General features: G+C 33.7%; 1 protein-coding gene and 1 long non-coding RNA gene across 3 annotated transcripts; both read left to right on the top strand.

Moving 5' to 3' along the window:
* The first annotated feature begins 1,918 nt into the window (after positions 1-1,918).
* Positions 1,919-4,839, top strand: LOC146949845 (uncharacterized). Its single transcript, XR_015025443.1, has 4 exons — positions 1,919-3,383; positions 3,700-3,817; positions 3,995-4,067; positions 4,177-4,839. It is a non-coding gene; the product is annotated as an uncharacterized LOC146949845 (long non-coding RNA).
* Positions 4,840-11,854: 7,015 nt separating this feature from the next.
* LOC146949844 (elongation factor 1-alpha-like) lies at positions 11,855-14,498 on the top strand. Of its 2 annotated transcripts, none has more exons than XM_085745864.1 (3): positions 11,855-12,081; positions 12,660-13,164; positions 13,265-14,498. In XM_085745864.1, exons 2-3 carry the CDS (start codon positions 12,697-12,699, stop codon positions 14,195-14,197), a joined length of 1,401 nt encoding a protein of 466 aa, XP_085601990.1. In that variant the 5' UTR covers positions 11,855-12,081; positions 12,660-12,696; the 3' UTR covers positions 14,198-14,498. The 2 variants fall into 2 exon arrangements, with proteins under 2 accessions (XP_085601990.1, XP_085601989.1); XM_085745863.1 differs by lacking the exon at positions 11,855-12,081 and adding an exon at positions 12,118-12,392.
* Positions 14,499-14,908: the final 410 nt, after the last annotated feature.

Here is a 14,908-nt window from a genome sequence, read left to right as displayed (position 1 = left end):
GAAATACATGCATTTATATCTTTTATGTACTTTACAATTATAGTAATGGACACTCCAATTCTTTTAGAAAATGGAGAGGATAACAACCAAATATTTCGAGATTCTTGGAGGTTACCTCTCATTGTTGAATCTCATGAACGATTTACTACCATAGTTTCAAAACATGTACATATACTAGTTGATATCCTAATTGAAAAATTGGGTCACCAATCAACTTTCTTTAAGGTCACTAAAAAATATCAACTTTCTTTAAGGATAATTTCTTGCCCAACACGTGTTATTTCCAATGTTAATTATAAGACCCTCATGGTTTGGGTTTAACTGTGACCTAGTTTCCATCGTTTACAACCTAATCTTGATATAATATGGTGAAACAATCACTATGTTTATGTGGCATTAGACCATGAATCCTAACATATTGAATGGGACGCAAAGGATATTTGTTCAGTCTAAGATAACATATGTTGGGCAAGCAATTCTCCTTAAAGAAAGTTGAATGGTGATCCAATTTCTCAGCTAGGGTATCAACTAAAATTTGTGCAAGGTTTGAAAATGTGGTTGCAAAATGTTCATGAGTTTCAACAATCGGAAGATAACTTCTGAGAATCCAGAATGTAACTTCTAAGAGCATCCATTTTAGAATGTAAAAGTATCGAAATTTAATATGATAGTTGTGTACATGGGCACTTTCAGAATTTTAAGGGGTCTTTTAGCAATGTGGGCGCCTAAAGAGCAATTTCTCTCATATTCTTTTGATCATCGGGCCATTATTGATAATACTATTTTTTTACCCCAAATGCTCTCTACAAACCTTTGGAAAATGGCTCTTTAGACACCCATGGTTTTCTCTCAGACACCCAGGACGAACCATTTTACCTCAACGGCAGTCAACCATCGTTCATTGATGTACGGTAGTTGTTAGGAAACATGGCATCCATGGAAGGAAAGAGAGAAATATAGAAAAGCTCTTTGTATTGATGGAAATTGGATATTACAATATGATGAAGTTATCCCACTAATGGGGTTATTACAAGTATATATACTACTACAACTAGTATCTCTAATAGTAGTCAACTATCGTTTCAGACCTGCATATCGTGCATTTACAACTAAGATGGTTACTTGATTGATGACAGTTCAAAACGAGTTAGACATTTATTTTTCTTTGTTTTAATAAAACTAGTATGAATTAAGTCATTATTTCAATTGTAAAAACGAGGACGGTCATTAATATCTACAACAAAGAGATGACATATGTTGTCGTTTGAGTTTTAAACATTTTTTAAATACTAGTTTATTGTGGACCACTTATGAAAGTGGACATATTAGTATTGTTCATCTACATTTTCAATTTTTAATAATTTTTTCTCCACCACAATTTACAGGCGGAACTTGAATTTGTAAAGACCTACCTTAATTGTTTACAAGACATCTTTTATGTGTTGTTCAAATATCATCACTCTAACTCAATGTTCAAATCTCAACCAACAGTGCTTTTACATTTAATATCCGATAATGATTCAAATATGATTAGCTTCGCTGAAAAAATCTACAGGGAGTAGAATTATTTCTTGACCAAACTTAAAATTAAAGGTGAAAATTAATGCTGATTAATATTACTCCCTCCGTTTCAAAATGAGTGTCGCTTTAGCAAAAATAATTTGTTTCAAAATGAATGTCATTCTCACTTTTGAATGTACTATTAATCATTTTTTTCCAATAGTATCCTTAATTATTATTATCCACACAACTTCCAAAGCATCATTTTGTACTTTAATTTATAATGATGACAAATGCACCAATAACTAGCGAGGATATTTTAGTAAAAATATCATATCATTGGACAACATTATTACATTCCTTAATATGTGTGCAATTGGCTAAAGAGACACTCATTTTGAAACGGAGAGAGTATTACATACTTAAGCTTTTCAGAGTCTCTTTCATAGTCCTTCCTTTCACAGTACACCACTTCTGTCTCTTGTTGTACTTGATATCTACATCTCTTCAAGTGAGTTCCTTCAATGTTAAACTAAGTCGAGCTTGTTACTTTACAATAGTTAGATACATAGATAGATACAATATTCAAAATGAGGGGTTACTTACTCATCAAGTGATGAAACTGTCCATATGGTATGTGATGAAACTGTCCGGATGGAAACATGATCATAAAGCATAACAGGAAATGCAAAGACATAACTGCTCTTGTCATCTTTACTGTTTTTTGGGTTGCCATGACTGTTAACTCCAGTTTTGCTTTCAACAAAGGAAACCCATAAAGGTATAAATCTTTAAGTCTCAAATTTATCTCATTGTGTATTTTGTTTCTGTAATTGGCAAGTTTTAGTTTAGAAGTTTGAACTATAGTCATCAGATGCTATGAGTTTCTTTTATGGTATGTTTTTTCTTAAGGAAAAATTTGCAATGGATGTTGTCCTAGATTTTCTGCTTTACTTTTTGTTCCCTGGATTGCCAATTAGGATGATTATTCAGCAAGGGCCTGTTAGGATAGACAAATTGTTACATAAGCTATTTCACGTTAAAATAAAGTTAAATTGTTTTTGTATATGATATAAGTTGTTTTCATAAGAAATCTTGGAGAACTTATGAAAATAAGCTGAAAAAAGCTTATGAAAAAGGTCATAATCTCTTTACAGAAGTTCTCCATAACAGTCTCACAAAACTTATGCCAGTAGACAAGCTCAAATAAGCTAATTCAAACAAGCACTAAATCTACACGAAATATTCCTTGCTTAGCAAAATTGGGTGTTTGCTTCTTATAGCATGAAATATTTGTTATAGAGAAGATAAATTTCCCATCATTGGTTTTGTCTATCTGTTTATGCATATCTATCCACGCCAATGTTTTAATAACTGAAGCAGACATTGAACAGGCATCGGTCATTGTTCAATTGCTTTAAACCGCTCAAACTGAGATGAAACTGCGGCCGAACTACTCAAATAGCCGAATCATAGACAGTGTCAGTTCTGGTTCAATAGGTTGAATCGTCCGGTTCGATTTTTAAAACATTGATCCATGCACACACTATCATGATTGGTTGCTGAGGAACTGTACTCTATTGTTGTTTGTGTGGTTTCTGGGGAACTTTATCTGCGTAAGTTAGAAACGGGACTTGATTGTATAGAAATTTGAAGCACATAATTTTATTCTTCCTTTTTGTTGCCATGGTTGTGTAATTTGTGATAACTGATACTGTGGTTTATTAGGCTAGTCTACAAAGGAAATGTGTGTAGGGACAAGTATGCAGTGCTTAATCAATTGGAGCTCAAATACCGGCAAAATCCTAACCAAGTTGAAATTAGAAACTCCTCTCTTCAACTTCACGTCCCTTGTTATCCTGTCAAAATTCCTACTGTTAATGGTGAGATAACTTTTCCATTCTAACGCATTCATAGATGTCATGTTTTGTTGTATGCAAGCTAATGCTTGTGTCGTATGGATGTATTGCTTTAATTTTTTATCCTGGTCGGCGTGGTCGCATTATTGCTCCTCGTGAGAAAAAGAGGAGAGGATGTTAAAGAACTGTCAATATTCTATCTACATTTTTATTTTGGATGTGCATATGTCAATATATTAGTTGTTATGTTAGTATTTTCTCCTTCACTAGGGTTCGAAATACCTTATTCTTTAAGCATACTATTTTGTGTAGTTTAATGGAGTTGTCAATTCATTGCTAGAGCATCAAATGTGTCTTTAAAGCATTGGCAGTAGATGGGTGGAGTTAGCATCAATGAAGACACTGTCATTGATAAGTCCATTCACAAGTATATCAATTCTCACTCAGTTGTCTTGAAGGTTAGCTTTTGTATTATGACTTGATACACATAATATAGTTGGTGTTTATTGTTGAAATATATTGTACTTGCTGATATAACTTTAGCATTATCTTGCCAAATCTTTTCATTTTTATCTTTGCAAACATCGATCAAACGAAATGCTGAGTTAATGTTTCCTTCCCTTCCTGATTTTTAGTGGATGGATAGGAAATTACACTATAACACCCATCATTGGTGAGCATGATACTTACATTCACATATATGGAAGGGTAAGAATCATTGTGCCCGAGTTAGTATATATTTATTCTATAATTTCTCCCTCTCCCTCTGCATTGATGACTTTATCATGTAAACCTTACAAACAAATTTCGGTTTCAGGAGCTGGCTCATCTACGCGTTGTCACTATCCTTTATGACTTTTATCATGGCTATTGGCTGTTGCAATTCTTACATCAATTGCTATAGTTCGGCGCATTATGGCAGCTTCAGTGCTTAAGGCAAGCACAACTATATCACCTGCAATTATGCAACTATGATCAAGTTTTTTGTTGAAGTTCACTGATTGATATTTGGTAGCCATTATATGTATTTTTAAGCTGGAAGAAGGAGAGTAAATTGACATTTTAGTCTTTGAAATTGTAAGAAACAGTTAATTAAGTCCCTCATATTTTCAAAACAGCAATTTAGTCCCTTGAATTGAAAAATATCAGTTAATTTAGTCCTTTTTCTAAGTTTGTGCCACAATTTTAAAGGTTTATGCTTGTTTTGATGCAGTAAAAGACAATATATATGCCTTTTGTTGGTTTTGATGGATGTTTACTAAAGACATACTTTGATGGAGGAACTAAATTGATTGATATTCTTTAATTTAAAGGACTAATTTGCTATTTCGTAGATTTTAGGGACTAAATTGACCGATTATTACACTTTCAAGGACTAATAACCCTATTTACTTTAAAAAAAATATTTGTATGGGGTCGAGCCTCCAATCAAGGTCAGATTTGTCATGTATTTTCAATAACCTCTCAAGTCTTAAGTAATTGGTAGAACCATTATGTTACACATATCTAAACCTTATGCACATTATATGGTACAACATAGCAATGCTAGAACTACTAGTAACTCTTTTTTTTTGAATCAGCAAAATTTTATTAAAAACCAAGTCTCTGCACAAGACGAACAGAGAACGGTGTTACAAAAAGTACAAACTAAGGCGCCCTATATAGACGGAACACCCAAAAACAAACATCAATCACCCCTACGATCAACAGCCATAAGGACAACACCCACCAAAATAAACATCCCCCTAAAACTGACTCCTATACTAACCAACCACTAAAAAACGACATCCATAACACTCGTCACCACTACTCACCTCAAAAGAACACCCTTGTAAAAGAGAACCCAGTCCTCATCACCAACACTGTGCCATTCTTTCCATTGCTCCACTCAATCAATCAGGGTCATAATTCTGATGATACGTGTACGGCAAGTCAGTGGAACGTCAATTTGGGTGACTAATTTAGCTTCTTAAAAAAAAAAGTCAGCAGAAGCGTCCGGTCCAAGCAAACACCACCGATGAACCCTGACGACTCACCGGTACACACAATTGTCCCTCTTGACCTTTCACATCAGAGATATGATAAACTTCTGCAATATGTTAATTTGTTTTAGTTTCTATATATGAGATATAAACAAGCATCTATATAAACAAACACTTATTTCTACCAAAAAAAAAATTCATTGATAGTTAAAGAATGTTTTTACTCAAAGTTAAAATTTTATTCAATTATTATAAAAGCAAATTATAGTAGTAAAAAATATGAATGTAAATCAAATTATAAAATATAAGCCACTTTTTTTACTAAATATATAAGTGGTATCAAGGGGATGTTTGTATAAACATCTATTTGCTGCTTATAGGATAAGTGCTTATCATGATAGGGGATTTTTTTTTTGACAAATCATGATAAGCACTTATGTATAAGCTTGCATAAGCTATTTTTATAGCAAAAGATAAAATAACATTAAATTGTTTTTGTATATGCTATATATTGTTTTTTTATTGGATAACTTGTGAAAACAAGTTGAAAAAAGCTTATGAAAAAAGTCATAAGCTGTTTTCATAAGTTCTCCCAAATAACCTCACTAAACTTATGTGATTAAATAAGCTCAAATAAGTCAATCCAAAGAGGACTAAAGTCTTATGCATTTCATTATAAAGAAATCCTTATGCACAAATTTCTATATTACATTAAATAATAGTCTTAACCCTTATTAAATTTGTTCATATTAAATAATTATAAAAAATAAAATAAAATAATATTAATTATATGAATTTGTTTTAATATTCAAAAAAAAAATTATATGAATTTGTTTTAGGTTTACCATAGAATTGCACCTTTTGGGCCGGAGTTCTGTTATCATTGCGGCGACGTCGTTGACACCGCGTTGCATGTGTTGCGAGATTGTCCGCTAGCTGTTGGCATTTGGCTTAATATGGTTGGTCTTCAACACTGTGACAATTTTTTTAATGCTAATTTTTAGCAATGGATAGTATTAAATATGAATACATAGCTAGGAATGGGTGTCATGAAGAATTGGTCTGAATTTTGGGCATCTGCATGTCATTCATGAATTCTGCTCTTTACCCAAACGGTTCTGCTCATTCCCAAAGTAAAAGTTCAAAATGCCCCTACGCATGTTAACATGCGTTACGTGAGTTAACATGCGCTAGTTAGAAAATAAACGCAACTTAAGCCACGCTGCGTGACTTAAGTTGCGTTGCGTGCTGTAATAAGCCCAGGCAGCTGCCTCATTATCTAACACAACACACTCAAATCTCAATTCTCTCTCAAATTACACAACTCCAAAATTCCTTCAACTTCAAATCAAACAACACTACAACAATAAGAACAAGTAAGCTTTCACTTAAATTATGTTGGTATGATAGATTTTTTTCACTTAATCTAGAATTTTTTTTGGTTTAGTGTTTTGTTAAAATTTTAATTTTTTTTGCAAGAAATGATAGAATGCTACATGCAAATGACTTATAGTGCTTAATTGTTATGATGTTTAGATGTTTGCATGATTATGTTAGATTTTTTACACTTAGATTAGATTTTTTTTAGATTTAGGGTTTGTTTAATTTTTTTTTTTTTGCAACATATGATACAATGTTACATGCAAATGAGTAATATTGCTTAATTATTTAGATCTTTGCATGTTTATGTTGTAGTTATTATTTTTAGGGTTTATGTATAATTTGCACTCCAAGTGTTTGATGAAATGTTTGAATGAGTTTTTCATTGATTGCGTTTAATTTGTAATTGTGTAGATTTGAAGCAATGGCCGGGTGGATCGACGTTCATGCACAATTCAACAGCGGAGAACCTCAGAGGTTGAAGGTTCAGTGCCTTGATGTAACGTTAAGAGGTCTCAAGGATCAACTGAATGAATTCAACCAAGGAGTCAACACCAGAGACAAGAGGAGGGTGCAAAACGTTCGGTATAAACGTCCAAAGCTCGACGATCGGAGGGTATCATTCACTTGGGTGGAGTTAAAGAACGACGAAAACGTGACGAGCATGTTTTGGGAGCACACCAAGTTCCAGTGGATCGATATGCGGGTGACGTTGCTGAGATCAACTGAAGATATCATCAACAGCTTGATTCTGCCAGAAGATCGTCGTTAGTTAGGGTACGGTGCATTCCAACTACAACAATTGTCTTACCTCTGAAATGGGGTAATTCAAATTTGCCAAACGGCGAGGACTCAAGCATTTCGCTCGGCATTCATGTTTTTCCTTTGAAAAGATTAAATTCTTGTTAGGCTGGTTTAGATGAAGGTATTAGGTGTCAAGGAATGGACCTCATTTCGGTGGCACTTGAATACCTTAATCTAAATCAAGCCTAACAAAAATTTATTCTTTTAAAAGGAAAGCATGAATGTCGAGCGAAATGCTTGAGTCCATGTTGTTTGGCAAGTTTGAATTTACCCCATTTCAGAGGTAAGATGATTGTTGTAGTTGGATTGCACATTCCAACTACAACAATTGTCTTACACTGGATGGGGCAATTCAAACTTGTTAATCGGCAGGACTCCAACATTCGATGAGCATCTTGAACGATGGTATTCAAGTGTCAAGGAATGGACCTCATTTCGTTGGCACTTGAATACCATCGTTCAAGATGCTCATCGAATGTTGGAGTCCTGCTGCTTAGCAAGTTTGAATTTGCCCCATTCAGTGGTAAGATAATTGTTGCACTTGGAAGGTACATTCCGGAATGTAATGTAATTGTTGACATACATGTCGTTTATGTAATGTAACGATACCTCTATCGCAATTTTTATTTGAATTCACGATATCGCAATTTTTATTGGAATTCACGCTATCGCAATTTTTATTTTATTCGAATTCACGCTATCGCACTTTTTATTCGAATTCACGCTATCGCAATTTTTATTTTATACGAATTCACGTTATCGCGCTTTTTATTCGAATTCACGCTATCGTACTTTTTATTTTATTCGAATTCATACTATCGCACTTTTTATTCGAATTCACGCTATCGCAATATTTATTCGAATTCACGCTGAATTTATTCTAATTCTTCAATACGCAATCGTAAAATAAATGCAACAATTAACAAAAATAAAGAAACAAAAATAATGGATATAAAATATCATTTTATTAATATAATTCTTATTACATTTACAATGGGGTAAAACTAAATCTGCAAAAAAATAAAAACCACCAGAAAACCTATCTTCCTGGTGTAAAACTAAAAATAAACCACAAGAAAACCAACCTTCCTGGGGTAAAACTAAATCTGCACATTTAGTTTTACCCAATGTGGTTCTTTTCCCAAGAAAGCTGCTCACTACTTATCTTTTCCCCAGCATTCCCACTACTTATCATCCTTTCTTTTTTTACACCAAAATAAAGAAGGAAAAAGAGAAGGAAAGGAAGAAGATTCATAGGGAGAGAGAGTGAGAATGGGAGATGGTGTGAGAAAATGGGGAAGTTTAGAGGTGTGTGTATAAGGGGAGATTGTAACATAGATTATATTTACCATAAATAGGGTCAAAAAACGTGTAAAAACTTAACAAAAACGTGTAAAATCAATTAAAATGCATTGAACAAAGTCAAAAAAAACGTGTTCTTGAGCCCAGGATTAACACTAGCGTGAGTTAACTCACGCTATTTAGGCCGGTGGTCACAACTCAAGAACACGTTTGTTGGACTTTGGTCGGTTATTCAACCATGGTTTTATTGATTTTTACACGTTTTTTTTTACTGTTTTTTGACTGCATTTAGTGCATATAAAAACTATGCACTAAATAATTTTCAATTAGGCCTTTTTTTTGTTACATTTAAGGAATTTATTCTAAATTAATTTATTAACTTTATTATAATTTTTTTTTACATTAATCTAAATTATTTTCTTAACTTTATTCTAAATTATTTTATTCACATTATTCTAAAATTATTTTGTTTACATTAATCTAAATTATTTTCTTATTATTATTCTAAATTAATTTTTTAACTTTATTCTAAATTATTTTGTTTACATTAATCTAAATTATTTTCTTAACTTTATTCTAAATTATTTTATTAACATTATTCTGAAATTATTTTGGTAACATTATTCTAAATTATTGATTCGATATTATTCTTTAAATAAATACAAATATAAATAAAAGTAAATGGACTAAATTAATAAAAGCAAATGGACTAAATATAAATAAAAGTAAATATAACAATATCTCATTTCATTGATAATTCATACATTACAATTATTCATTACAATTATTCATACATAAATATTGAACTAATTCACTAAATCTACTTATTTTATCCTTTTTGGGGTAAAAAGTAATCAATCTTCGTGGGGTAAAATAGTGAGCAGCCTTCTTGGGGAAAATACATCATCAACCCTTGGGCTAAATTTAAATCTGGTTTTTTTTACCACAAGAAGTTCTTTTTACCCACAGTAAAAAGTTTCTGCGGTTAAAAAAGCAGATTTAAAATTATCCCAAGGGTCGATCACTTCCCCAAGTCGGCTACTCACTATTTTACCCCGACGAATTTTGATCACTTTTTACCCCCAAAGAGAATATTGAAAAAAAAACAGAAAGAAGAGAATTAGAGTGAGAGAGTGGGAGGAGATAATGTGAGGAATATGGGAACTATGTGAGGGTATTTATAGGTACAAATGGAAACCTAGGTTGTATCTAACTTAAATGTGGTCAAAAAAAACGTGTCAAAGTGGTCAAAAAACGTGTACATTGAATGTTGAAAAGCTGACCAAAGTTGGAAAAACGTTTGTTCTTCACCGGCCAACTAGCGTGAGTTAACTTGCGCTAGTGCTAAGTGGTACGTGACTTAAGTCACGTTCATACTACACTAACGCATGTTAAGTCACGTAGCGTGACTTAACATACGCTCATAATACACTAACGCATGTTAACATGCGTAGGGGCATTTTGGACTTTTACTTTGGGAATGAGCAGAACCGTTTGGGTAAAGAGCAGAATTTGTCATTCATTATGGTATTGGAGGAACAAAATGACCCACGATAGTGGAAGTGTGTTGCCTAATAAACCTTGGCTGGAAGTGTTGCAAAGGGTACAAATTTATGATGTAACAGCCAATAACAATGTTGTCATGCATCATAATAATAAGGTAATTGAAAATATCCATTGGCAGCCACCTAGTTTAGGATGGATTCGACTAAATACGGATGGAGCTGCTAAGGGAGAAGATATTGCAGGATGTTGAGAAGTTTTAAGGGGAGACAACAGTGAGTGGATTTGTGGCTTTTCAAAAGATTTAGAAGCGTGTAGTGCATATGTTGCAGAGCTTGGGGTGTGTTTGAAAGTTTGCTGTTGGCTCTAACTCATGGGTTTTTGAGGGTGGAGCTTCATATTGATTCTCAAGTAGCGGTTAACACTATTTCTTTTGCAAAAGGTGGGACACTTACCGGGTGAACCTTGGTTCAAAATATTAGAAGGCTTTTGGAGTTGGATTGGAAGGTTAAAAGTTGTCATTCATATAGAGAAGTAAACTATTGTGCATATGCTTTGGCGAATTTGGCGTGTGATGCTGGTTTTACTATGATCTTATATGAGCAATGTCCTGCTCAATTTAGTTCTATTTATTTAGTTGATATTGTTGGAGCTTACACTCCACGATTAGTTAATTGTTAGTTTCTTTTTTTTTGGGGCTTTGCCCCTCTTGTATTCCAAAAAAAGAAAAAAAGAATCGCTTCACCGGAGGTAATCCTAGTCGAGATTTGAGAATCACTAGACATAGTACGTATCTTCTGTAGTCGGGATTTTATACTTTTATTCACCACATCGTGGAAATTTAATCAGCTCTTTTGCTAGACCAAACCCCATTGGTAATTTAAAATTTCAATTAGAATATTTTTAATGTTGCATAAATATTTATCTATTATATACTATATATAAAGAAAACAACCCATTTTCAACTTTTTTGGGTTGACTTTTTCTTTATCCAAAAATACTTTCAATTTTCAATACAAATAACACATCTAACAAATAGATAAGTATAAATTTAAATATTAAAAAAATGTAACAAACACGATATGAATATATATATATATATATATGTGTTTGTTTTTTTTTCTTTATCATTTAAAAAATGTAACAAACTATATGAGTATATTTATACTTACTTTTTCATTATCCCAATTATACCCTTAAACAATTTCTATAAGAAAGATTGTTGTTGGTGTCATTAAAAAAAAAGAATTTAGATTATATTTTTTTTGTTATATTGTTGGTGTCATTGAAATCGATAATCATAGTTAGTTTGATTTGTTATAATTTGAAAACAACAAACATTTATATTTTTATTTTTAAATAAAAAAGAAATAAAATGATTTTTTAGGGGTTATTTATTTTAGTTATTTTTCCCCTAAAAAAATAATTATAAATAAAAAATATAATATTTCATTAAAGTTTACTAAAAATATTTAATATCTCCTACGATAATATAATTTGTGATTTTTGTATCATAAATGATTGCTTAGATTTCAAGCAAAATATAATTTGTGTTTTTTGTATCAAAATACGATTGCTTAGATTTCAAGCAAAATAACAAAGGGTGACTGCGTAACTAGAAAACTATATATAAAAAAAACGGGCAACCCGATGCACTAAAGCTCCCGCATACGCAGTATTCGAGAAGGGGTTCCACATTGAAACAGAATTTACGGCTAACTGACCTTACGGCCAGGGTAGCTTCATTCAAGGTAAACTTTTTGTACGATTTAGTACGAATGATCCTTAGATATTGTTTTTGTTTGTTTGTTTTCTGCTTTTTCTTTTCAATTATGATAATAAAGTTGAAGCGCAGATACAAACATTGACGCCAGCAATAATTTAAGAAAACCATATAATTTAATGCAATCTTATGTGTCGGTATCGTGTCCGTGTTTAGACACCAATGCGTGTCTGACATATTTACATGCTTCATTGAATAAATAATGATTGAGTTTAACTGTCTGATTAATTCTTATTCTGAATCGTTTTTGAATCCCGAGTTTTTATTTGTTATCACAAGGTATTTTCCATCGTTTGTGTTTTTAGTGTGTTCATCATTCATGTTTCGGTATTATTTGATTTGATTTGATGCATATAATAATATAACATAATAGGAAAAGCAGAATGTTGATTTACATGTTTGTTTTTGGTTTATGTTGTACTTGCTCGATTTACTTAAACACTCATTTTCATGCCCGATTTATGCTGTATTTTATTGTTGAATGAATGAATACTGAGATTTATTTATTTTACTCATGTCTTGTTGTTTTCTTTGTTGAATTGGCAGATCTTTTTGCCATTTGAACTTTAACAAAGGACTAATAATGGGTAAGCCAACGCAAAAGTTTCATATTAACATTGTGGTTATTGGTCATGTTGACTCTGGGAAGTCAACCACTACTGGTCATTTGCTCCACAAGCTTGGATGTATTGACAAGCATGTCATTGACAGTCTTGAGGAAGAAGCTGCTGAGATCGACAGGTGTTCATTCAAGTATGCTTGGGTTCTTGACAAGCTCAAGGCTGAGCGTGAAAGAGGTATCTCAATTGACGTTTCTATGCGTAATTTTGAGACAAACCAGTATCGGTACACTGTCATTGATGCCCCTGGACACAGGGATTATATTAAGAACATGATTAATGGGACATCCTATGCTGATTGCGCTCTTCTTATCGTTGATTCCTCTCCTGGTGGTTTTGAAGTTGGTTTTTCTAAGCATGGTCAGACCCGTGAACATGCTCTTCTCGCCTGCACTCTTGGTGTGCCTCAATTGATCTGCTGCATCAACAAGGTATTTCTATTTATTTTTTCAACGCCTTTAAACTTGTATTTCATTTTTTTTTTTAATTATCCATTTATTTAAGTACCTAACTATCGTCTATCTTTTACAGATGGATGCCGCTAACTACTGCATGTTTAGGTTTCAAGAAATTCAGAGCAAACTTCATTCCTTTTTGGGAAAGCTTGGCTATAACCTAGACAAAGTTCCATTTGTTCCCATCTCTGGTTTTGAGGGAGATAACTTGATTGAGCGCTCTACTAATCTTGACTGGTACAAGGGTCCCACCCTTCTTGAAGCTCTTGACCGTATCAAACTGCCTCTGTCTGCGAGGCTATTTCTCAATCCTCTCCGAATACCACTTCATGGTGTCTACAAGATTGGAGGAATTGGAAATGTGCCTGTAGGACGTGTTGTGACTGGTCACTTGAAACCTGGAATGGCTGTGACTTTTGCCCCAACTGGGCTGCAAGATGTAGTCGAGTCTGTGCAGATGGACGGTGAAGCTGTCCCTATCGCCTTTCCCGGTGACTATGTGGGATTAGATTGCAAGAATATTGCTGCTGGTGATCTCAAGCCAGGCTATGTTGCCTCAGACTCCATCGATGACCCAGCCATGGAGGCCACACACTTTACATCGCATGTTATCATCACAAATGAGCCTGGCCTGATTAGAAATGGCTATACACCTGTTCTTGACTGCCACACCTCCCACGTCGCTGTCATGTTTGCTGAGCTTATTGCCAAGGTTGACGGGTTTTATGGTAAGGAAATTGAGAAGGAGCCTGAATTCTTGAAGAGTGGTGATGCTGCTGTTATTAAGATGATTCCCACCAAGCCTATGGTTGTAGAGGATTTCTCTCAATATCCTCCACTCGGCCGTTTTGTTGCCAGAGACAGGCGTCAGACTGTGGCTTTTGGAGTCATCACCTCTGTGGAGAGGAAGATCACTGAGTCAGCATGGAAGAAGCCGTTTTGTTGCCAGAGACAAGCGTCAAACTGTGGCTTTTGGCGTCGTCACCTCTGTGGAGAGGAAGATCACTGAGTCAGCATTGATGAATTGAATAGTGCAGGATGATGATATGGATACATTTGTGGAAAAATATTATCAGGAGAGGAAGGCCTTTGATTCTGCTGAATAGGATTAGCTATGCTGATTAGTATAACAGAATTTTTAAATTTGAATTTCAGTATTGTTAGGAACAGATTTTACCTATTAAGTAGGATTTATTGTTAGGAAGACCTTTGAATTTCTCTCTAGGTGTTCTGTGTGATGTCCTCAACTCCCAAGTTGAATTTTGATTTTACTATAAATGAAGTTCAATACTAGAAAATACACATATAAAGTGACATGATAGCATCTAATCTAATGATTATAATTAAGCAATGAAATTTCACCCAAAACAAAAAGTAAGTACAATCTAATATTCATATATGCTCTTACTAGACAAAGTGCAGGTGGTGATGTTAAATCACGTATAACTAAACATTTTAGAACCAAAAGAAATTCAAGGCCTAGGCTTGACATGTAGTATGCCCATAGAGCTTATTTTTAGGCCTCGGGTCTAATATTAGTGAATGAAAGCTCAACTAGAGACTTCAAAGTAGGAAAATGTCTTGGACAATGAGATCCACTATCTCCATTCCTCTTACCGAGAGAAGATGAAGGTTTAACAAGTTTAACTCGTGGAGCGGTTGAGATTGGCGCTTTGAACTATGTAGTATACGACATTATTGGCCAAGTCCTCCTTAGGCT

Source organism: Medicago sativa, chromosome 2 (assembly GCF_051527215.1).
Source record: "Medicago sativa cultivar Bolivia chromosome 2, Bolivia_mono, whole genome shotgun sequence".
In the NCBI taxonomy this organism is placed as follows: domain Eukaryota; kingdom Viridiplantae; phylum Streptophyta; class Magnoliopsida; order Fabales; family Fabaceae; genus Medicago; species Medicago sativa.
This window is presented reverse-complemented; position numbering and strand designations above follow the sequence as displayed.